The 25,644-nt window shown below is 37.1% G+C and overlaps 1 protein-coding gene across 1 annotated transcript; it reads left to right on the top strand.

Moving 5' to 3' along the window:
* Positions 1-22,510: 22,510 nt before the first annotated feature.
* On the top strand, positions 22,511-23,651 carry LOC131066091 (uncharacterized). Its single transcript, XM_058000800.1, has 3 exons — positions 22,511-22,862; positions 22,953-23,234; positions 23,326-23,651. The coding sequence occupies exons 1-3, from the start codon at positions 22,511-22,513 to the stop codon at positions 23,649-23,651; spliced, it is 960 nt and encodes a 319-aa protein (XP_057856783.1).
* Positions 23,652-25,644: the final 1,993 nt, after the last annotated feature.

Raw genomic sequence — 25,644 nt, 5'->3', positions numbered from 1 at the left:
CAAGTTTGCAAACAGCCAGTTTTGGCTTGTAAATAGCAATTTTCTTGTAAATATGGTTGTCCCATGAGTTCCACAAGTGTTGCCATCAAAAAATTTTGGAAAATGATAGGAAACCCACTGTATAGTGTACATATGCAAGTTCAAGTGCTAGAGAAGAGATTTGATGTGACTGTCACCTTATTCTAGGCGAGTCCAGGAGCAACCCAGATAAAGGAAATAAGGTCAAAATGGAGTGTTAAGTGCAGGCTTGTGTGCCAAATCACTATTTCAGAGTTTGGAGGGGTTCATGGAGTTGGGGAAGACTTTTCCATGTAGGGAGAATCTTTGAAAAATCCATTCAATACCAAAACCCCAATTTGTTCATTCACTGTCGGTTAAAGGCCTTGTAAACCCTTCAAAACCCTCATTTTGGGGTTCATACATTGTACAGTGAGACCAGGGGCCTAAACCACAAAAATCATTTAGGAATAGGTTAATCTTTAAAGAATATAATGAAAACTTATTTGGGGGTCCTTTGAACCATTTTCACCCAAGCCCTAGAAAACCAGATTTGGAGGCCTAATTAGGCCTTATTCCTTGTAGCCCTTTTCTAGGCAATATTTTGAAATCAGTAAGAAACCTATTGATTGTAAGCCACTAAAGGACCTCAAAGGCATAGAAAAAATGTTAGTAGACACCTCCACACCTCTACAAAATCTTACAATGATAGGAGGTCATTTTGGCAACTTGAAGCCAAGAAGCCACAATTGAGCAACTGAGAAGCACAGTGCATTGGTAGGGTTCCTAGCCAAAACACTTGAAGAAAACACCTTAGAAAGAACAAGAATCAAGCCCTAGAAGAGATCTAGAAGGACTTGAAGGTCTAGAGAGCAACTAGGCCTAGTGAGTTGGTGCAATTGAGCAACACCAGCTAGGTGAAGTGTTGAGCAACCTAGGTAAACCCCATCATCCCCCTGGTAAGTGGTAATAACTTGCTTATCCCACAGTTTACTTGGCATACATCATGACAAGGAAGTCTGAGTAATCAAAGGCAGGTGATTGGATGCATAGACCGGATGACTAATGTAGAAGATGAAGAAGCCTCCTGAGATTGAGATCAAAGATGTGCATTGGATCAACATGTGAAGACATGATGTGCTACCAAGGAAGAGAAGGAAGAGTTAATATGGTGAGTTTGTCTCCTTGGAAAATTGATTGAGAAGAGAACCACTCAAATGCAGATAAGGCTTTGCAGTTGCACACATGGAGTTACCAGTATACAAATAGAAAGTGGTATTGCCACAGATGCATAACAGTTGGAGATGGATGGCATGAATATACCATGCACAGTATCGGTATGAAGGCATAAACTTGTCAATCCATAAACAAGGTGGATATCGACATACAGACAAGTGAACAGAGAGACAAAAGTGAAGTGTTCTTAGTCTGATGAAGATGCACATGATGAGTCATCCTATATTGCTAATGAGGATTGGCATGGTTCTTGACTAGGCAAACAAGATCCACTGGCATGGGGAAGGAGAAGGCAAGAAGGTTAACCGGTGAGGAAAGACATACCAGTGGGATTATAGAATCGGTAGGCAAAGAGGGATCGGTGTTATGATGCACACACTAGTTGTGTGTAATTTGTCGGTGACAAAGTCGGACCAACTTGGTGAGCTAAGGTGGATGTCGACAAAGTTTCCACGTGGACTCAAGGTGGTGGACATGCATGCAGCAGTAGATGGAGTGTGCACCGACGAGTTTGTTACAGAGTCGATCGACATTAAATGCAGACCCCATAAATCATGGGAGGTGTTGCAGAGGTGTACGGCTCGAGGAAGGTTGGATAGAGGTTATCTATGGAATACATCGATCGATGCAGAGTGTCCAGGTGCCGAATGAGGTTGGTGATGCAATCTACTGAACTATTTATGGTGATTGATCTTGTGCCTTGTCGATGGACTATCCGTGTTTCCTAAGTTTAGCAAACATGCCTTGGAAGCAAGAAGATATGGTAAGTGATGCCTGATTGCTTGCAGGTTGTTCATTATTGTGTAGAATGAGATCTAATTGCATTTGTTTGACCTCGTGTTCAGTGGAAGAAACCCTTGCATGCCAAGAGTTTCAAGTTGTGTTTTGGTGGGAAAGATAATAATAAGAATTAAGGTAGACTGTATTCGATGATGCTCGTGGGTGAAGGAGAGTGATCCTAAGCAAAAAGAGAGTAGATAAGACTAAGAAGAGTCAAGGAACTTAGCATTTGAAGAAAAGAGCTAGCAAGGAAGGTTAAATCGATGAGAGGGTTTAATAGTAGCTTAACCGACAAGATTTGACAAACCCACAAACTACAAAGTGAGTTGCAGAGGTGGGAACCAATAGTGTTCAAGCCAACAAGAAGGTAGTGGAGAGTGAAGCAGTTGCATCTTTGTATGGGAGAGAAGATCCTGTAGGTAGTGAGAAGAGAAAGGATAAACCGGTGAGTAGAGTAACCGGCATCAGGTTTATGTTCTAACTGTTCATCCAAGAGGCAGAAGCAGAACCGGTTTATCAGCAACAGCAAGTGAAGGTGACTAGAGAGATTGAGAAGGAGATAGAAGGAAGAGTAGAAATCAATCAATGAGGCAGAGGAGGAGAGAAACCGATAGGGTAAAGTGTATGCAATGGTTACAAGATTCACTTGTAATCAAACTATTACTTTTGTAATTGATTATGTACATGATAGATCACTGAATTGGAGCTCGATGCAGGCATTGGTGCTCCTTGGGTTGGTGCCCTAAATGTTGTAACCAATTTTTTCATTGTGAGGCTGGATTGGAGCAGTAGACTCCAGCAACACTTCTCATCGAGGTTTTTCCCATCTTGGGTTTTCCTCGTATATATCGGTGTTATGTAGTGTGTCTTTTGTGTGACTTCATTGTGAAGTCTATCATTATCTCACCGATAGGTTTACTTCTATTTTCTTTGCTAATCGATATTCTCTCTTGGGATCAAAAGGCAAAAGAAGTTTGGGAGCCACTGATTCACCCCCCCCTCAGTGGTACATTGTGTTCAGCAATTGGTATTAGAGCCTAGGTTCCCAGTTGATAATCTTTCTCTAGCTTGGGTAGATTCTAGCCAATAGGCTATAATGGTCTATTTAGTGTCAATCCCAGCTCCGGTGTTTGATGGTTCAAATTATTCCATATGGAGTCGTAGAATGGAAGTCTACTTTTCCCCCCTAGGGTTTTATGTTTGGATGTTAGATGTAAACGATCTCCCTAGTCCAATCAGTCCTCCCACTTGTCATGAAGCAGAAAGAAGATCCAAGTGCAAAGCTATGAAGGCTATATTCAGTGGACTTACTGGTGATGTTTCCTAATAGGTAGATAAATGCAGATCCACCAAAAGCCTATGGGATAGATTGAAAAAACTTTATGGAAATGAACCTTGCACTGCAAAACCAGATTATGGAAGCAATAAGATCAATGAAACAAACACATGTGTCGATGATGAAGATAGATCAGCCAATTGTTGCAGCAGAAATGATGAAGAAGGAACCCACCTGTCCATGTCTCAAGAGACATAAAGTGAGGAGCACACATCAGAAGGTGACAATGCAGATAAACCTCCCTGACAAGATGTGTTTGGGAGTGATAGTGAAGATCAAGCCGAAGTTGACCTTGAAGAAAAACTGGTAAGTGCACTAGAAGAGCTACAAAATATTATAAATGAATTGAAGAATTATAAAAAATCAGTCCATGAAGAATGCAGTCAGTTGAGAACATGCCTTCAAGAATCAAATAACAATATTTGCATATTGGCATCTCAACTAGAAGAGGCAAAAGGAATAACTGGTGAATTGAAATCAGTCTTTGATGCTAAGGAGAGAAGATGTGAGGAACTGCAGCTAGAAGTGGAGACAAAGGACAAATAATATCATGACCTAAAAAGAGAAATGGAGAGCATCAAGAAAGACCTTGAGAATTGTCAAAATAAGCTCAAGGTAAGGATCTGGTATGATGGAAGCATTGAGGCCTTGGACAAAATGTTGAGTAAACAAAAACACTCTAAGGATATCGGAGGATTAGGATATGTTGTCGATGAATGATCCACAAGAGAGGATGTCTCTCACAAGGACATTCATTTTGTCTCCTCTAATGGAGATAACAAGGGTCAGACCTTCATAGTCTGAAGTGCACCAAGAAAAAAGGTTGACCTAGCTACAACTGGTGAGGACTTGAGGCTAAAAATGAAGACCGATGCAGCAAGAAGAAATAATGTAGATCCTAAAGGAAAAATAAAGTTGAGAGAAGATAGGTTCACTGGAAAAAAGAATGCAAGAAGGCAGCCTAAGAGATTCCCCATCGGTGGAAGACAAAGAGATGCAACACCCCAGAGAAGTAGAAGTGGAGATGCCAAACCATTTAGATCACTTCATGTTTGGCAAAATGAATTTGTAAGTAATATGTCTCCATTCTCTGATTACTATTTTGCTTGTGAAGGATATGGCGATAGGGCAGAGGAATGCAAAAAGATGTCTAGGAATAGAAATTTAGTTTGTAGAAGATGTAATGCATTTGGGCATAGAACATCAAAATGTAGAAACATGCATAGCCGACTCCTAGTTATGCTAACCAGAGTCCATTTTCTGCCTCAAGAAATATAAATTATATATGTTATAACTGCAATGGATTTGGCCATAGAAGTAATGAGTGCAGGAAAAAGATGATTCATGCACATGGCAGTCGACATAACAGCTATGCCCAAAGGATAAATGGTCCTCCAAGATCAAGATATTAGTTGAAACTGGTGGCAAACTACAATGGCATCACCCTGAGAAGAAGATCAAACCAATCTGATAGAAGATCTTTCAATCATCCAGTTGGGATGAATGTAGTATGCTTTTATGGCAATATATACAGTCATGTTGTAGAACCTGGTAAATCAAAGACCTGTCCACAAAAGAAGATGAGACCTGATCCAAAGGATGCAAATGAGAAGAGGAGTTAGTCCAAGAAGGTATGGAGGAAGAAGGAAGAGAACATGACCATGGACTAGCACTGTGCACTCAATGCACGGGTGATATCTCCTAAAGTTTAAAGGAGATGCAGATTCTTAGGGGGATCTAGATATTGATCAGATCATTCACACCCAAATGTTGAGAAGGACAAAGGAAAGGACGGGCATTCACCCGCATGATGAAGAAGCTGAGATGAAAGAATGTGTGAAATTGATATCTTGGCTACACATTCACATGGGCGAGATGGATCACTGCTGCAAGTGTCAAAGTTGGGTGTGACATTAGAAGGAGAGCCAGTGGACAAAGTATACTACCAGAGATATTGAATTGGTATAGTAAACCAGCATGTGTAGTATGTTGTCAGTAGGGACACTTACCGGTATTGAAGAATATGTGAGTCAATGTATTCTGATTGTGTTACAATGGCTTAACTGGCAAGATCAGACACTTACATGGAGACAATAAGACTCGGCATTATGGTTAGGCATTTTTATGTTACAAAGATTGGATGGATGTCATGGAAGTGAAAGACCATCAGCATGTATAGATGCTCACTTCCACCGGTACAAAGTGCAATTTGGGGTACCGGTTTAGGACTTGACAAAAAATGAAGACCAGAGGGTGGTGATTCAGGGGGAGTTCACAGTCATATCTTATGATTGGTACCTGATACACTTGACATGGGATGAAATAAAGTGTCATTGTTGTTGCACCATGGACCGGTATACAGGGAGATGTGAACAAAGATCTGACTTACCTGCACAAGGGGAGAATATGTCAAACTGATTGGTGTCATCCCTCTGGTTCAAGTGCTGCTAGCTGAGAGGTTGCAAAGCATAGTGGTAAAAAGGGAACAAGCAACCAGTACAAAAGGGAAAGAGAGAGCTTGCAATATACCGGTTGTCAAGACCCTTTGCCATTGTTGTTAAAGCGGGAGAAAGGATCTCTAATATACCAGATACTACATGTGTTGACATCAATGCCAAAGGGGGGGATTGTTGGCATTGTATTGTCACTGATGTCAACCGATATAGCATAAAGTAGGACAACCGGTATGGGAGAATAGTTGATATGCTATTAGTGCTATCAATCGGTAGTGTGGACAGTGAAGCCACCTGGTAAGCATGTGGGATTCACTGGTTTACATGTTAGTATTGGGAAGGAGGAATCGGTTTGTGAGTATGCATGATGATGCTAAAAAAGAATGATAGAGAAGTGATCGGTGAGTGATATGAACTGACAAGCTTGTGACTGATAAAGTTTATTGCAGTATGAACTAATGAATAGTCAGCAGTGCAACCAGTATGTTAGTATGTTGTCAAATAGAAAGACTCCCACCAAGAAAGAGAAGTTTGACAGAGTGTGTGTTTCTTTAGTGACCAAAGATGACATATGGAAAAGATACTGAGACATATGTCAAGATGAAGAGGTATCCTCTCTTCAATGAAGTCACATCATTACCGACAGGTGACATAGATCTTCCTCCACTAGTGTTTAGTAGTTGAAGTCAAATTGTTTATTCCTCCCCCTGGTAAATGGTACTACCTTTCTGATCCCATAGTTTACTTGGAATTCATCATGACTCTCCGGGATAAGACAGTTTGAGTAAGAAAAGGCAGGTGATTAGATGCATAGACCATATGACTATTGTAGAAGATAAGGAAGCCTCCCAAGGTTGAGATCAAAGATGTGTAGTGAATCAACATGTGAAGACATGATGTGCTACCATGGCAAAGAAGGAAGAGTTAAGATGATGATTTTGCCTCCTTGGCAAACCAGTTGAGAAGAGAACTAGTCAAATAAAGATAGGGCTTTGCAGTTGCACACATGGAGTTACCGGTATGCAAATGGAAAGTGTTATTGCCATAGATGCATAATAGTTGGAGATGGAAGGCATGAAGATATCATGCACATTACTAGTATGAAGGAAGAAACTTGTCAATCGGTAAACAAGGTGGATACTGACATACAGCCAAGTGAACAGAGAGACAAAAGTAAAGTGTTCTTATTCTGATGAAGATTCACATGATGAGTCATCCTATATTATTATTGAGGACCGGCATGGTTGATGACCAAGTTGACAAGATCCATCGACACAAGGAAGGAGAAGGCAAGAAGGTTAACCAGTAAGGAAAGACATACTAGCAGGGTTAGAGAATCAATAGGCAAAGAGGGACCGGTGGTATGATGCACACACTGGTTGTGTGTAATTTGTCGGTGACCAAGTCAGAGCAACTTGGTGAGCTAAGGTGGATGCTGACAAAGGTGCCATGTGGAGTCAAGGTGGAAAACATGCATGCAATGGTAGATGGAGTGTGCACAGACGAGGTTGTTATAGAATCGATCAACATTAAATGCAGACCCCGTACATCATGGGAGATGTTGCAGAGGTGTGCGGCTTGAGTAAGGTCAAATAGAGGTGATCGATCAAATGCAGAGTGTCCAAGTGCAGAATGAGGTTGGTGATGCAATCTACTGAACCATTTATGGTTATTGATCTCATGCCTTATCGACGGACTGTCCCTATTTGCTAAGTTTAGCAAACATGCCTTGGAAGGAAGAAGATATGGTAGGTGATGCCTAATTGATTACAGGTTGTTCATCCTCATGCAAAACAAGCTCTAATCTGATCTGATCTGATTGACCTCATGTTTAGTGGAAGAAACCCTTGCATGCCAAGAGTTTTAAGTTGTGTTTTGGCGAGAAAGGTCAATAATAAGAATGAAGGCAGAAGACCATATTCGATGATGTTGGTGGGTGAAGGAGAGTGATACTGAACAAAAAAGAGAGTAGATAAGACTGAGAAGATTCAAGGAACTTAGCATATGAAGAAAAGAGCTAGTAGGGAAGGTTAAACCGATGAAAGGGTTTAACAATGACTTAACTGGCAAGATCAGACAAACCAGCAAACTGCAAAGTGAGTTTCCTAGGTGGGAACTAGCAGTGTTCAAGCCAATAGGAAGGTAGTGGAGAGTGAAGAATCTGCATGTGTGTATGGGAGAGAAGATCCTCTAGGTAGTCAGTAGAGAAAGGATAAACTAGTGAGCAGAGTAATCAGCAACAGATGTATGTTATGTCTGTTCATCCAACACCCAGAAGAAGAACCAGTGTATCAGCAACAACAAGTGAAGGTGAGCAGAGAGATTGAGAAGGAGATAGAAGGAAGAGTAGAAGTCAACTGATGAGGCAAAGGAGGAGAGAAACTCGTAGATTAAAGTGTATGTAGTGGTTACAAGAATCACTTGTAATCAGACTACTACTTTTGTAATCGATTATGTACATGATAGATCATTGAGTTGGAGCTTGGTGCAGGGGTTGATGTTCCTTGGGTTGGTGCCCAAAAATCGGGGGTTGGTGCTCCTTGGGTTGGTGCCCTAAAGCAGGAGGGGTACTCCTTGGGTTGGTGCTCCAAATGTTGTAATCGAGGTTTTCATTGTGAGGCTGGATTGGAGCAGTAGACTCCAACAGCACTTCTCACCGAGGTTTTTCACATCTTGGGTTTTCCTCATATATATCGATGTCATGTGGTGTTCCTTTTGTGTGATTGCATTGTGAAGTCTTGCATTATCTCATTGGTAGGTTTACTTATGTTTGCTTTGCTAACTGGTATTCTCTCTTAGGATCAAAAGGTGAAAGAAGTTTGGGAACCACTAATTTACCCCCCTCTTAGTGGCACATTGTGTTCAACAGTTTGGATGAATAAAATGTTGAAGGATATCAGAGTTATCTATGATGAGCCTACTGTCATATATTATAATAATTCCAGTGCTATTAATATGTCAAAGAATCTGGTGCAACATTCAAAGACTAAACATGTATCAATCAAATATCATTTCTTGAGAGAAAAATTCAGTGAAGAGAAAGTAAAGTTGGAGTATGTGTCTACAAAGGAATAGATTGCTAATATTTTCACTAAGCCTTTGCCTGTAGATACATTTGTCTATTTGAGAGACAAGCTAGGGGTATCTACCCCTCCTAATGAGAACTAGATGCATTGAGTTTCATCAATCCGGTGGACTTCACAGTCTTATCTTTTTGCCTGGATTGATGAGTTGGTGTAGCTACTTTGTTGGAGTAGCCGGTGTGTTTAAGGTGAGAGTAACTTTGGTTTTCTATTTTCAGAATCTTCGGCATTGTTGTCAAAGGGGGAGAGAAGCATGTGAAATTTTTTTTATCTACTTGATCTCAGGGGGAGTTTGTTGGAGATGTTTTCTTTCTTTGCATTGATTGTTTTTCACATCCATATGTTGTAATCAATGCCAAAGGGGGAGATTGTTGGACATTGTTGCTACTAGGATATGTTGTTGTCATTGATGTCAACATATTCTTGTGATTAATTATTACCACTATTGTAGATTGGTTTAGTGGGATCATTGTTTGGTGTATGGAGTATTTGTAGTATCATTATATCTTTCTGTATTAGTTTTGGTGATCCAAAAAGCTTAATTGATCATATCATATGATCCAGTTTGCAGTTTGTTTTTCTAATCAGTTCTTTGTAGAGTTCATTATTTCCTTCAATATATTTTGGTGCGATTAGATATTGAGCTAAGGTTTTGGGAGATTGTTTGTGATGGTATTGTGTATCTTCATTTCAGATGGTTCATGATTTGGTGCTCTGCAAATTATATTTCTTTGTGACAATTGTTGTTGTTTGAGTACTCTTGAGTTCCAGATGTTGACTGATGAAGATTTGATAAGTGGTGTTGGTGCAATTGTTACTGATGACTCTAACATTCTTACTGGTGTTTCCTAATTGTTTCCTATTTTTTTTATGATCCACATTGATCGTTGTGCGAGTTCTTCATGATTTTGTTGAACCGGTAATGTTCTTTGTGTTATTCGGTATTCTTGGTGGTGCAGTGTATTGCGGTTGATCTTGGCATGATTTCTAGTGGTGTTATGTATTTGGAGATTTTGTTTAGGACCATGTTATATCATCTATATCATTGTATTGGTCTAGTGGTCGATCTTTGTATCATGTGATGTAATTTTGTAATTATAAGTTGAGGGTTTAGTCGACCTTGTTGTCAAGGTTGATGAATTGTATAAATAGGTTATATAGTCATGTAATATAGGTATCGAGGTTGTGTCTATATTATCAGAGAGTGGTGTATGTGAAAACAAAGGGATTCATCTTTTGGTGTGGTGTATTGAGCAGAGATTGGTGTAGAGCAAACAAATGTGCTTAACCGAAACTATCATCAGGCGTTTGAAAAATGCTATTATTGCAGTTCATTCCTTTTGAATTGTAGTCAGAATATTGGTGTAAGTCAGTGAGACTTCCTTGAGGGTTGTAGCCTTCTGAGTTATTATCTCTTGAGTTGTAAGCTCTAGGCAGTGTGCCTGAATGCTGGTGCATTCCCCATTGTAATTATTTTCACATACTACTGCAGATAATCATCTTATTGTGGGTAGGTTCCCACCATGGTTTTTCCCTTAACTGGGTTGTCCATGTCAAAATCTTGGTGTTGTACATTGTGCTATCAATTTGTTTATATTTTTTATTGCAGTTTATCATATTTGTATTTATGGTTGAGTTTGTTGACCCAGTGATAATTGATTCACCCCCCCCCCCCCCCCCCGGTCTCATTTTTCTCTCATTGTTGTTACCAACAAGGTTTCCATAATGCTTCTCCTTGATCAAGTTAGTTCTCATAGAACATTTAGGAATGATTAATTATACCCCCTCGAATAGAAAACCATCTTGAATCAGAAAATCCAATCATTTCTCATTGTTACTACTACAAGGTTGCATACAACTTGCATAAATATCTTTAAAATATTCATCATCAATGTACATACCCCTTAAGGAATCAACTCCCACACTATGCAATTTAATTTCTTGTATCATTAAAGTCCTTCTATTGAGTGCATCAACCACCTCCTTATTACATTGACCCTTTTTATGCTTAATGGTAAAAGTGAAACCTTTCAAATTACTCAACAAAATTTGCATGCCTAGGCTAAGCTTTTCTTGACTATTCAAAAATTCCAATGCATGATTATTAGTAAAGAATATAAATTATTTAGGAAGCAAGTAATATATCCGTTTCTTTAATTCTTATACCACAGAATACATTTCAAGGTCATAAGAAGAATACCTTTGTTTAGCTTCATTCAACTTCTCATTGAAGAAGGAAATGGACCTATTTTCTTGGCTTAATACAACCCCTATAGCATATCCAGTTGCATCACATTCAATAGTGAAAACCTTATCAAATTTAGGTAAGGCCAATATAGGCTACTCGGCCAATCTTCTTTTGAAGAATTCAAAATTCCTATTAGCCTCACTAGACCATACAAATGTCTTCCTTTTATCACCCTTAATTGTATTTATCATACCTAAGCACACACATGACTGAAACCTTTTATAAACTTTCTATAAAATCTTTCTAAACCATAAAAGATTCTTACCTTGAAAACTGATTTAGGAGTAGGCCAACTTAGGATTGCCTCCACCTTTCTAGAATCCATCTTCAAAGTGTCATTAGTAACCACAAAACCAAGGTAAACTAATTTTGTTTTTAGGAATTCGCATTTCTTTAAATTTATCATTAGCTTTTCCTCATGTTACTTCTTCAAAACAGTATCTAAATTCTACAAATTCTCCTCTGTAGTCTTGATAAACACAAGAATATCATATAAGTAAACAACAACAAACTTACCAATGAAGGGCTTGAGCACTTCATTCATCAACTGCATAAAGGTAATAGGAGCTCATTGGACAAGCCAAAAGGCATTAACAACAATTCATACAACCCCTCATTTGTCTTAAAAGTTGTCTTCCACTCATCACCTGATCTAATTCTAATATGATGGTAGCCACTCTTAAGATCAATTTTAGAAAAGTAACATGTGCTCCCCAAACAATCCATTAAATCTTCAATTCTTGGAATAGGGAATCCATACCTTATGGTGATCTTTTTGATAGCCCTCGAATCAGTGCACATCCTCCACTCACCTCCTTTCTTGGGTACTAGGACTGTGGAAACAACACAAAGGCTCAAACTCTCTCTAATCAGTCCCTTGTCAAGAATCTCTTGCACTTGTCTCTTTATTTTGTTGTGGGGTCATTTTCTAGGCAGCTTTGATGGGAAAACTAGCCCCCGGAATGAATTCAATACAATGACTAATGTCTCTCATAGGTGGAAATGTATTAGGAATCTCATCCACTACAATATCTTCATGTGTTTTTCAATAATGTTTGTACCTCCAAAGGTAACTCTTTCTTCTTCTTTTATGTTGTTATGACAGACTGAGGTCTTACAATGATTGCAAATCCCATGTTCTCCTCTTCCATATTCTTTAGGAACTCTATCTCATTAACCAACATCACACTAGGGCCTACTTGTGCCTCTAAGCCTTCCTCATTCAATGGTGTAAGGGTAAAAGAAACCCCATCCATTTCTATGGTGTAGGTGTTCTTCCTACCATCATGGAATGCCTTCCTATCATACTACCAAGGCCTTCCCAACAAAAAATGACACACATCCATTGGCATTATATAACATATAACTTTGTCCTTATAACCTCCTATATGGAAATCCACCCAAGCTTGTTCATTGACCACTACTTGCTGACCCTTATTAAGCCAAGAAAACTCATAGGGAGAGGTAAGAGGAAGCCTTTTCAACTTAATTTTTTCCACCATCTCTACTAACACCAAGTTATTTGTGCTACCTGAATCTATGACCACCTTGTAACACTTACCTTAATACTTACATGTTGTCCCAAAGAGAAAATTCCTTTGTGGTGGCTCCTTCTCTATTGTTACCTTGATCAAAGTCCTTATCGTGAGTGATTCACCAACCTCCAGTCCAACATTGTTTGATGGAGAATTTACACTCTCGTTATCATCTACTTGAGAAATCTGATTTCTTCTTTCCCCATCGAATGAAGTGGTGGTTTGGTTATCCATGCATTTTCATGCTTGATGTCCCACCTTATTACACTTGTAGCATCTTCCTATCAAACCATTGGAACCTCTTTCTTGACCTCTAAATCTACATCTATTATTAGGTCTTCTTCCCCTAAATCTACCTCTTTGATCTAGCCCTTGTTCTTGATTGTTGCTTGTTTCCCCTTGAGTTTGTGGGGTCTTCCCTCTACCATTTGATGTATGTCTACCTCTCAAACCTCTTCCTCTACCCCTACCATGATTTTCTTGTATTCTCTTTAGTTTGTCCTTAGCCTTGATTTCCAATTGGTAGCATTCTTCTACCATTCTTGGGGTTGTCAAACTTAACTCATCTTGAAGATTGAACCTCAATCCATTTATATACCTTGCCACCTTGTCCACATCATCCTCCATGTGACCTGACCTGATTCTTAACTTGTAAAATTTCTCAGTAAATGCTTTGACATCCATCTCCCTTTTTTTAAGATTTAAAGTTTTCTACATTTGGATGGCATGGTCACTAGGCAAGAGTTGGCCTTTGATCTTAGCAACCATCCTATCCCATGAAATAATCTCTGATTTTCTCTTCTTTCTCCTCTCATCTTGGACAATCTCACCATAACAAATCATGGCCCTTCAATTTGGTTTTTTCCAATTTCACCCTTTGTTCCTCAGGTATCTCCTCATACTCAAAATAATTATCAAGTGCCCCTATCCAATCCAACACTTCTTCACTATCTAGGTTACCCCCATGCATGGGTAATTCCAACTTGATCTTATGACTATCTTTCACCTATCTCCCTTCACTACCTTCAACATCCTTTCCATTCTCAATTCCTCAGGGTCCAACTCCTCTGGTTGCCCTTCTTAGGGAGTCTCCTCTTCCCCCCTTCTTTTTCCTCTTCTTCTTAGTCACTTACATCCCCCATGACCACACCTCTTCTTTGGTTTTTCTCTACTGATACAAGCATGTCTTGAAGGGCTTCAGTCAATTATTTCATCTTTCTCATTTATCTGGCATGCTTCTCCTTCAATTCATTTACTTCTCTAGCCACTAGGTTCCCTTTTGGAGGCATCTTTATTCCTTTCCACTTCAACTTGTTTCCTCTTTTTTATCATCCTAGGCTCTGATACCAATTTTATGTAGTGTAGGGGTATAATTTATGTTAATATTACAAACAACCACTCTGTAGGGCCTTTAATTCTTCTTTCAAAGTACTGCCTTCACAATCCACCCTAATTCCTTGTAGCCCTCCCAATAGGTTTGTTTGCCCATAACTGTTGAGGTAGGCATGACCATAAATATGTAAACACATATTTGGACACCCATTTGGTCCTTACAAAACATACTTCAAAATTAGATAGGCTTCCTTTGAACGAACAAGGTCAAATATTGATTGTTACAGTTGGAATTAGGCCTAATTAGGCTTATAGGCTTAAGAACAACTTATGTTTGGTCTCCCAAATGATACCAAATAGGTATTCAAGAATATATTTGGTGTAGTAAATTTTTATACACACCTCCTAGCATCCCTCAAAGGTTCCAACTTCTCTGTATGGATACAATGCAAATTTAGTCTTCCCCCTAAGAGTTTCAGCCTAATACATAGAGATATTAGGCCTAGGGCATCACTTTTCCATAGGAAAACCTTCTCCCCTATCCCTAAAACTTTGGAATAATGAAAAGAATGTATTTATAGACCATTCCACCAAGTTTCAGAATGTTTCACTAGTGCAATGGTGTTTTGTGCATTTATCTTTGTCTTTGGTTAACATAGGTAGGGTTTCAACCCACCTAGAAAGAATTGCTTGTATCTTCTAGAAATCTTGATGAAATTGAATTCCACCATATGGAAATGAAATTTAACTCATACCATAATCATCTCCAATTATTATCATGATATCATGAATTCCTACAAGCACTTGTGAAGCAATAGAGCAGCAACAACACATTAAATTTAACGAAAAACGATGAGTTTTTATTGAATGCTCAACTCCAAACGTCCATCCAACCTCTTGGGTTGATGGAACAAATAAATTTAAAGGTTTCCCAATCATTTTCCAAATTTCACTAACCACTTTTCAAATTCGGACCTCATTATGGCACGTTATGTTAAATAATGGCAAAATTTGCTTGACAACAATGTGCAACTTTGACAACTTTTACAATTTGGTACCTCCTAACACCTAGAAACCCAAAATTAACTCCAGCTGACCCAAAATGGTCACAAAAGGCCTTATTACAAGTGGTAACATCAATTGAAAAAAATAGCAATTTTCACCTATTGGACCTAGCTTGGACCTAGGGTGCTCCTGCACCATATGCCCGCGAAGGCAGTTATTATGAGGTCACCACACAAATGTCTTCGTCAAAGGTTCAGGTGTCTTACAATAGGAAGAGACACAAGAGACTATTAATTATTTGGTTGGGTGGAAAAGTGCTTGAGTGATGCTCTTCCTCATGTAGTTGGCAACCAGAAATTTGAGAAAGTATGCCAGCAAGGACATCAAAACCATTCATATTTCTTAAGTAAGCTCATGTAAGCTATGAGGTATCTCTATAATATTTTGAAATTTGAAAATGGAATTATAAATTTTATTATTCATATAATTATGGATATGAAATTGTAAATGATTTATGATGCAATGGAAAAGTTTGAAATGAAATTTATTTTAAATATGTATCTTGTTTATGAGATAAAAAAGAAAAAAATTATTACCTAAATTTTGGTATTATAAACTATTCTCATCTCGGTTAAAACTTAGTAAATTGAAAATTGAGTATATGGGGTCTGTGCTAGTAGTTGAACCTATGCTTTCATTGATCCCAACCTACTTAGGTTAACTACTAAAAAGATATAGTAAGTAGTTTTCAGTTAACCGCAGTGGCTGATTCTAGTATAAAAAACCTTTTGCATTTGGTACATTTTTTTGAATGCATAGTTTTCATGTTTCAAATGAAAAGCATCAAACAAAAATGTATTGAACAATACAATTAGCTCTTACTGTTGTCCCCTCTGGCATGTGTTGGCATTAATTTCAAAGTTGGTAAGACATTCTTGGTACATCTTTTCTTACTTAATATCACAATGATTGGCACGTGGATTTTGTTCGTATCTATACTTAACTTATTTTCAGATGAGTATATGGATTAGCTTCATTTATATGATTTAATTTTAAGGTCTTATGAGGAATTGATATCTTGCTTACTATTGTTGACTTGATATACAAAATGTGAGATGTTAATTTCTTATAAGGTCTTATGAAATATTGTGACATGGTGACCTAACTCACTTGTTCATCTTATCAAAGTGGTGTTCTTGGACATTAGTTTCAATTGTCAAAATGAAATAATGTATCCCATCTTTATACCCTTAAATTAGGGTTGGGATTTTTGGAGAAAAAACTTATGTTGTTAGGCCTATGATGTTTATGAAACATAAAAGTGAGTTCATTTTTGCTAAGACAGTTTTGGTGCATCATTTTGAAAAATACATCTTTTGAAAAAAAACCTTCAAAGGGCTAGGGCACAGGCAGTTATAAAAGTTTGGAGATGAATGTTGATGGAGTTCTATTGACATGTGTTTTGACATACTCGCCAATAGTCAAGTAGTATATAAGAACGTATACCACCTCTCCTGAAAAGGAGTCAATCTTTAAAGACTAACAACTCAAAGGTCTTTGTAGTCGGGTCACGACAGTGTTGATTAACTCAGTGGCGGATGCAACTATACCTATTAAGGGGGCCTGCTAGTTGAAACGAAACAAACAAAGTCTTTTTTTTGTTTTTTTTAATTTTAACTTCAATAAAAAAAATGTCAAAAGATAAGTCAGGGTAACGAGAGAATAATAAAATCAATACTAACAACTAAGCGAATACAAAGTTGGTGTATCATAGAGAGGTATTATAAATAACACTTAAGATGGGAGTTACGTAATGTTCCAATAAATATGCAAAGTCAATCAACTCACATACAAACAGAATTAGATATCAAGAGATCATAAAATTGCTCTACTATTTAATCCTCATATACCATTCGCATGCATAATATGACTCATAAAATAATAAAACTAAAAGGACAAGTTGTTGATTAAAATGAGAGAAGATACCAATCTATGAGGAACATCAACTACAAAAACACGTATTGCAGATCAGACAATCCACAAGTTGCTTTGTATTAATCTTCAGAAAATGGATATAAAAATAGATCTGAGAAAGAAATTGCAGAAAAATTTTAAATTCTCTAGCTAAATGGCTTTGAATCATCAATTTGTGAACCCTCTAAATGGCCCAAACTTTACAATTTATAGTGTTTCATCCCTACACCCTAGGAATTAATCATGCCAAAACTTAGGTAAAAAAATGGTGGGAGTCGAGTCAACATGGAAGTTGTTGCCTATGAACTCCACTTAACTATTACTAAATTGGTTCTTGCCGTTCATGTTCTTAACGATGCATCAGCTCCAGGACCTTCGAATCATGCAATGGTGGTGCAGAAGCAAGAAAAGTCTAACAAAAATTGCCAGTTGGTGGACTGCAGTGATCAAATCAGTGGTGTTGCTTTGGCATGCATTTGGTTGTTAACTACCTATTTGCTTCTTGTTCTTCTTATAGTTCTGGTAGTTGTCGATGAAGTGGTCTATGGAAGCAGCAGGCGGGTTAGCAATATACTCCATTCCAAATTTAGATGCTCTGAGTACCTCATTTTTACTCTCTAACCTATTGATCATTTCATCCATTATTTCCTTAGCTCCCTGACACTAGAATACCACATACATGTATTTGTTCATTGTTTCTATATTAAATTCAACAGTGGTTGCGAAGTGATTAGTGGTATAATAATCCCATCTGTTGAGTATAGTTTCTTGATGTGATACTCCATCTTGCTCTAAGTTGTAACCATATTTTCCTAGTAGTTTAATAATGAACTGCTCATACTGTTCAAGAACATTGAGGAGTGGGGGATGTTATTTAAGGACCTTGGTGTGACACTTCTCCATCGTCTCCATCTTTAAGTCCAAAATATCTATGCATGATTGCAAGCTATTGATAGTTTCTCCCCCTAGTAGGTCTTCTTTTGTAATCACCCCCTCTCCCAGCCTTGGATTTTCTTATTTTATGTTGTCTTGAGAACTTAATAATTTGCTTGTCCCACTATGTTGAATTGTAAATAAGAATGTTCTCATTGAAATGAGATTCTTTAAATACTTCCATGGTGTCCAATGAAAACAACTTAATTTTACGTAACTGATCATGTGCCCATGTCTTGACAGTTGTAGCCACTTTCCTCATTTCGTATAATACTTTTATATCACCTTGGGGTAGAGATGAGGTAGATGACAAGGTGTCGTCTATTTTGGAGTCAAGTGGCTTTTCTATCTCTGTGATCATTTTCTTATATTGCCTTAGTTGTGCTTTGACTTATGCTTTTTTCTTATGCTCTTTCTCTATACTTGTCTGAATGGTAGAAGTTGCAGCAACTAAAGTACTTACCTCCCCCCACTTGGTCTGCTTACCTAGATTAACTTATGACACTTGGTACTTTGGGGTAGCTTGAGGTTGTCCTCCAATTTCGAGTACAAGAGCTACTATTCTTGCAATTATGTCCCATGAGTCAATTCTAGAGAGATGGTGAATTATTTTAGCTTTCTTGGCTCTCCTTAGGGAGTGGTAATCACTTGCTACAAAGTGATGCTTGGGAGGATGACTTTCTCCTTTTTTTCTTAAAAGTGAAATTAAACCATTGAGGCATGGTGTCATCTTTATCTCCTCCTTGTACGATTACTTCAGCAATGATTTTATGTGATTCCATATAATGTTGTTGCGTTTCATCATCCTGCTACTCTTGGTCCTGAGGTTGCTCATGAGTCGGTTATTATGTAGGATCTTCTTGCTACCGAGGAAGTTGAGAACCTTGTTGAGAAAGGTTGGCTTGAAGTACGTGTTCATGAGTTAGCTGTTGTTTCTTGGCTATCTCTTCTAACTTTTCACTCACCTCTTCCTCAAATGCCTTCTCTATTTCATCTAATTGTTTTTGTCCATCTCCCTCAACAAACTGTTTGAGAAACATTTCTTGATCCTGAGGTGTGAGGACCATATGCTCATCTTACTCTTTGGTTTCTTCCTTCTCCATGGTCTCTATTTTCACCTCTTGCTCTTGTGCCTGAATAACATCTTCTTCTTGGCCTTTAGGTGCATTTTAAACCTGTTGTCTAATAGTGGATTGCTTTGATATCATCCCACCTTTATTCTTTCTTGTAAGAACAACAATAGGTTCATCATCCTGATTAGAATTCATTTTAATATTATGTATAATTACATGTTCTTTATTTGGAGTGCAAGAAAGTGCAGGTGTTACTGCTACGGGAGGAGCTTGTTCTTCAGTCACCTTGACCTGTGAAGTACCTTCACCTAGTACTATCCCAATGGTTGAAACAATGGGATGTATAGAATCTTGAGAGACCACTTGTAATCAAGTGATTATCCTGTGTTTCACAACCATTTTAAGAAGATGGGACTCCTTCATCTTTGCATCAAGATGTCTCTTGAGTTCTTGATTATTAATTGTTTAGGCAGCAACCTCAGGATCGATAGGAGTGTTCTTTCTTGATTTTGACCTTGTCCTTCTGGTGTACTCCATGGTTGTTTTGGATTGAAGATTATCCATAGCTTTACCTTTCTTCTTTTCCTTTGTCGTTCTCGGACAAATCCTCAAATTCAACCACTACATTTTTCTTTCAATTGCTTCCTTGGTTACAACATTAACATCAACAATTTCCTATTCAGACCATCAGATAGGAGAGACTGGCCTTTTATCAATTCCTATTTCCTTATAAACTGGATCAAGCATCTCTCCATCATCTCTGAGATCCTTAGGGAGGTTGTTCTCTATATCAAAGTTCCTAATTTGAGGAATGGTTAACCTGTAATATCTCCTCTTACAAGCCTCAAAGTTGTCTTGCATGTCCACCCAAAAGTCCTCCAAAGTTATCTTGTGACCCAGATATGAAATAGGCATTATTTGCTTCAGTTTACCTAAGGGATCGTATATATCTCTTGCATAGTTGAATTATTTTAAACTGAGATCTTGTAATACTTGTTCAGTTGCCTTAGCTTCTTTTAGATTCTAGCATGAATAATACTCCAGTGAGATTGGGAATGTGACCCCAGTTTTATGTTTGAGGGTCAGGAGGGATTGCAACCCCATGATCTACCTTATGTATTCCAGAATGATTATTCTATTGCTACAAAATCTAGGAAGAAGGAATGGCCTCCCAGTGAACCCACTCACTCTGATGTAGTTGGAGTGTTGGTTTTGAATGAACCAACAACCCACCTTTTATCATTTTCAAATCTTTCGATGAGATTCTATATCCCACGTCACTAGTTAATTTACATATAATGGCATATATGAATGCATCATTTATCCTTTTCAAGTTAGATTTGGCCTGGATGTTTGGTAGTTGGGTATAATGCTCCCATACCCTTTTTTGTCTTGGCTCCTCTCCTAACCTACCATCCTTGTTGAGACCTAAATATTTGCTAGCCAGAGCTACTACCCATATAATGTAAGAAATGAAGAAATTCTTTGTTTGCAAAACTGTGGTTAGCTATTTATGGATATTATCAGAGAAAATTTGTGCCTAATCAAAATATTCTTTCCCTATTAAGATTGTATGCATGTAGTGGAACATCCATAGATGGAAATGCCAATAGTTTGGCTTACCGAAGGCATGGCTTAGCATGATTACTAAATCATTTGGTACATCCTTCAAGTCCTCCATCAGGATGTCTATTTCCTTAAGACCTATCTTTCTAGGTTCATCAAACCAAGCTTCATTGATGTGGCGTTTGTAATTGGAGGCATTCTTATTGAATATAGAGGTTGCCTCTTCTTCTATAGTTTGGAGGACTTTATTAAATTTAGGGATCTTGAATGTCATCTCGATCATCTCTGGAGAGAGATCCACTACCACATTTCTAGTTGCATCAATACATTTTCTAGTCTCTTGATTATAATGTTCATTTATTATTAGGATAAGCTCAGGAGATTGCAAGGCCTTCAGAAAGATTGTAGCCTCTACCAAGCCAGACCTCTTGATCTGTATGTAAGGTGCATCTAGATCAAGTTGGGCCACTTCCTTTCTGATCTCTTCTATTTTTATATGACCTATGTCAGTATCGGTCACCCATTGTATCTCATTATCAAATTTAGACACCAAGCTTTGACCCTGGTATTGGTACTTCATTGTGGGAGGAATTTTCTCCAACTTTATCTCTTCTATAGTCTTCTTTCAATTGGATGTAGATGGTTCCATAAACTTACTTCAACCTACAATAAAACATATTTGATCAGCTACATGATATTTGACAAAGTATGAGAGACTCTGGAACTTTGGGGTTCCAGAGTCTCAAAAGAGCTTACTACAATTGATTTCGGGATCACAGGGTTTCCAGGTTCCGAAGCTTAAAATGCAGGAATAGGAACTTTCTTCGTAGTTTTGGGGTTCTAAAACCTTGAAATGATAAATTCAACATAAGGATTAAATTTGGAACTCCAAGGTTCCAGGGTAGGGAGGAACTCTTCAAAAGATTGGTTTTGGGACTCTGGGAACTTGAAGTTTTGAATTTCAAAAAGGGAAGTTCTTAGGATGGTCTTTGGGATTCTAAGGTTCCGAGATCCCAAAGGAGTTTAACTCAGAAGCATAAGAGGCTATAGGATTTTGGGGTCCCAGAATCCTGAAGGATTTCAAACTTGACTAGAAGGGCACTTCATAACTTTGGGAACCCAGAGTTTCGAAATGAGGCAAAAGGAAGTTTTAGGATTCCGGGAACTCGAGATCTTGAGACTTAGAAATAAGGTCAAAAATCCTAAGGATCGATCAAAATCAATTTTATTGAAGAGTACAAAAGTTGATTTATACAATAGTATATTCATATATCTGGGACAGTTTTGTAAATCTCTAGTAGTGCTTTGTAACAAAGTTTGACATTTATACAATTGTAGAAATACTTTGTGCTATTGTGTATATAAAACATATACACCATTGTATATTGTATTTAAGGATTTTGTTTCTGAATCTCAGCTAATGAGAGAACAAAAGATGTACTTGAATGGAATAGAGATGATACTCTGTGATTGAAATAAAGTGATTGTGAAAGTGTTGAAAAGCTAGTGAGGCATTGAAAAGCCTATCAGTGAGATAGCATTGGCAGTGACACATACAAAATATCCAATGAGGCATTGTAAAAGAGAATATTTCACATAAGAAAGTGAGGCAATTTTGAGTGGTTTTATTCCCCAAGAGGGTTTCCACTCATGGCATATCACTATGTCATATTCTTTTGTATGTTTTGTTTATTCTGTTGTCTATTCTATTTTCTTTATGTTTCTCAAATAAGTCAAATTTTTAAAAGCATTTAAAAAGTGAAAAATTGTGTATAAACATTGATTCACCCCCACTCCCCTCTCAGTGTTCATTGTACTCCAACAAGTGGTATCAGAGACACACCCTTTATATAAGGGAATCTTGGTAGAGGAGTACTAATCGTGACTACTCAAGAAGGTCTTTCTGGTTTTAAGGCACCATTATTTAATGGTACAAGGTAAGCTTTTTGGAAATTTAGAATGAAATTTCACTTAAAGTCTCTAGGGTATGAGGTTTGGTCTGTTGTAGAAAATGCTTACACAAAAACTACACCACCTACTACCCCAGATGAGAAGAAGGCCTATGAAAGTGATGCAAAGAACTCAAATGCTATATGTTGTGGTCTTACAAATGATGTCTTGGTAAAAGTTATGGATTGCAAAAATGCAAAGTCCATTTGGGACAAGTTGTCTAGTATCTATGAGGGAGATGAAAAAGTCAAAGAAGCAAAGTTACAAGCTTACAGAGCTAAGTTTGAAAGTCTTAAAATGTGTAATGAAGAAAAAAATATTGATTACTTTTTAAGAGTTCGAGATGTGAATTATATTCATGGTCTAGGAGAAACCTTTGAATAAACTACTATTGTTAAGAAGGTGTTAAGATCCTTAACACCTAAATATGATTCTAAAATTTCTATTGTAGATGAAAGAGATGTAAAACATGTTACTTTTGATGCTTTACATGACATTTTTACTGCATATGAAATGAGGATTAGTAATGATCCTCCAAGCAAAGAAATAACTTTCAAATATGTTAAAATAGATGCTAATTTTGATTCAGAAAAACTTGAAGATAATGAGTCTATCTTTGTAAGCAAGTTAAGAAGAGTTTCTAGTAGATACAAAGGCAAACTGCCTTTCAAGTATTTTGGTTGTGGCAAAATTGGGCATTATGTTGCACAATTTCCTAATAAGGACATATACAGTAATGAGGAAGATAATAAAAAATCAGGAAAAAAGAAATAATTTAACTTTAAAAAGAAAAATAATTTCAAAAAGAAGCAGTCTATATGCAGATGTAACAAACAACTATACTGATGAGGCTCTTAAGGAAGGAGAGGAAACTCGCTTTATGGCTATTATAACATCAAATGAAAGTCGGGAGATTATTAATTCAGATCATTTTGAATCTGAAATTGGCATAGAAGGAGAGCTAAAAGCTTCTCTCAAAGAGATAAAAAGGTTAAGAAAAGAAGCTACTTTACAAAAGGATAAAACTCAGCGAGATGTTGAATTCATATCTGATCTCAAACATCAGATTAAAGATAACAAAAAGATTCTTGAGTTAACTCAAGAAACACCGAACCATAAAGAAATAGAGTGTTGCTATTTAGAAGCATAAGTTGTTAATTAGAGGAATAAACTTGCTTTGTGCAATAAATCATCTGATTTGTTGAACAAAGGCAAAAGTCTTTAGAATTTTTTAGAAGGGGAATGCTCAAAACATGCTAATGATGATAAAGAAAAGGCCAATGACAAGAAAAGTAAGTCTTCTGGACATAGTTTTCATTTCTTTGGTTGTTGTTTTTATTGAAATCGATATGGGCATAAAGTAAATATATGCAAAATGATATCTAGAAGAAAAACTAGTTTTGTAGATGAAAATCTTTTCAAATTTCTAAACAATCTAAATGTTATGAACTTGGACACATAGCTCCTTTTTTTAAATTTGTCTTGATAAAACATCAAACTAAATCTGAAAATAATAATAAGTCTAAATTAGTATGGAAGCCAAAGAAAAATGATAACAAGATTGAGGCTTTGGTTGCTCAAACTATCTTACATGTTGTTAAGAAAAATCTATGGATTTTTTATAGTGGTTGTTCTCACCATATGATTGGTGACAAAAGAAAATTTGTCTATTATGAAGATTATTCAAGAGGGTTTGTAAGGTTTGGAAATGATCATTGCATACAAATAAAAGGGTAAGGCACCGTGTTACTTGAAAATGAAATCCCAGTGCATGATGTGTACTATATGGAAGGGTTAACTCATAATTTACAGAGTGTGAGCCAAATATGTGATAATGGCTTTGATGTATATTTTTCTATACTAGGATGTGAAATCAAAAAGAAGTCTGGTAAAGCTATTGCAACTGGTTTTAGAACAAATGGAAATGTGTATAACCTTCATGAAGATTCACATAACAGACTAGACAATAATGTTTTCTTTATGAGTCAGATTGAAGAAACTAAACTTTGGCACAAAAGGTTAGGACATATAAACTATGGTAATCTGATTAAGATTAGTAAAAATCAAAATGTGAGAACATGTCAGTTCTCTCAAAACCCGGTAATCACATCTGCAAAGAGTGTCAAGAAGGTAAACAAACTAAAGTTAGCTCGAGCCTAAAGAATATTCTACTATTAAACCATTACAGCTTGTTCATACATATTTGTGTGGTCCTACAAGGACAAAGTCCCTAAATAATGAGAAATATTTCATGCTTTTCATTTATGATTATACTAGGATGACTAGGGTCACCTTCCTAAAACATAAAGAAGAAGATTTTGATAGATTTAAATAATTTTCAGGAAAATGGTTGAAAAAGAATTTGACTTAAAAATAAAATATCCTCGGTCAGACAAAGGTGGGGAATATACCTCATCATAATTTAATGATTATTGTGAAGAACATGGCATCAAGAGGCAGTTCTCAGCCTCCAAAACACCACAGCAAAATGGTATTGCTGAAAGAAAAATTAGAACTGTAAAAGAAATGGCTAGAACCATGCTACAAGATGCAAGTCTGCCTAATACCTATTGGAAAGTGAAAATTCATACTATTGTTTATATTTTAAATAGGGTTCAATTAAGAGTGAAAACAAACTTCACTTGTTATGAACTATGGTATGGTAGAACAACTAATATTGGCTATTTTAATTTTTTTGGCAATAACTACTTTATCAAAAGGGATAATGATAGCATAGGCAGCTTTGAATCACGATGTGATGAAGGCATTTTTCTAGGCTATTCCACTCATAGTAAGTCTTATCAATGTTATAAAAAAAGATTAAGAAGAGTGATAGAAAACACTAATGTCAAAGTTGATGAAATGTCCAATACAGATGAAAAGCAAATTGATGAAACAAATGTTATTGTTCTAACTAAAAAATGAACAAAATTCTGAAAGTGAACATGTAGGAGGACATAATGAACAAAATCTTCCTGAGGAACTTGTGGGGTCTTCTTCTAAACTGTCTTCCAAATTATTACAAAAAAATCTTCCCCAAGAGCAAATAATTGGTGACAAATCTACAAGTGTTCAAACTAGAAATAAACTTGCAAATGTAAGTGATCAAGTATATCTATGTTTGATATCTCAGCTTGAAGCTA

This window comes from Cryptomeria japonica, chromosome 1 (genome assembly GCF_030272615.1).
Source record: "Cryptomeria japonica chromosome 1, Sugi_1.0, whole genome shotgun sequence".
NCBI classification, from domain to species: Eukaryota; Viridiplantae; Streptophyta; class Pinopsida; order Cupressales; family Cupressaceae; genus Cryptomeria; species Cryptomeria japonica.
The sequence above is the reverse complement of the archived record's forward strand: the minus strand, read 5'-3'. Positions and strand labels throughout refer to the sequence as shown.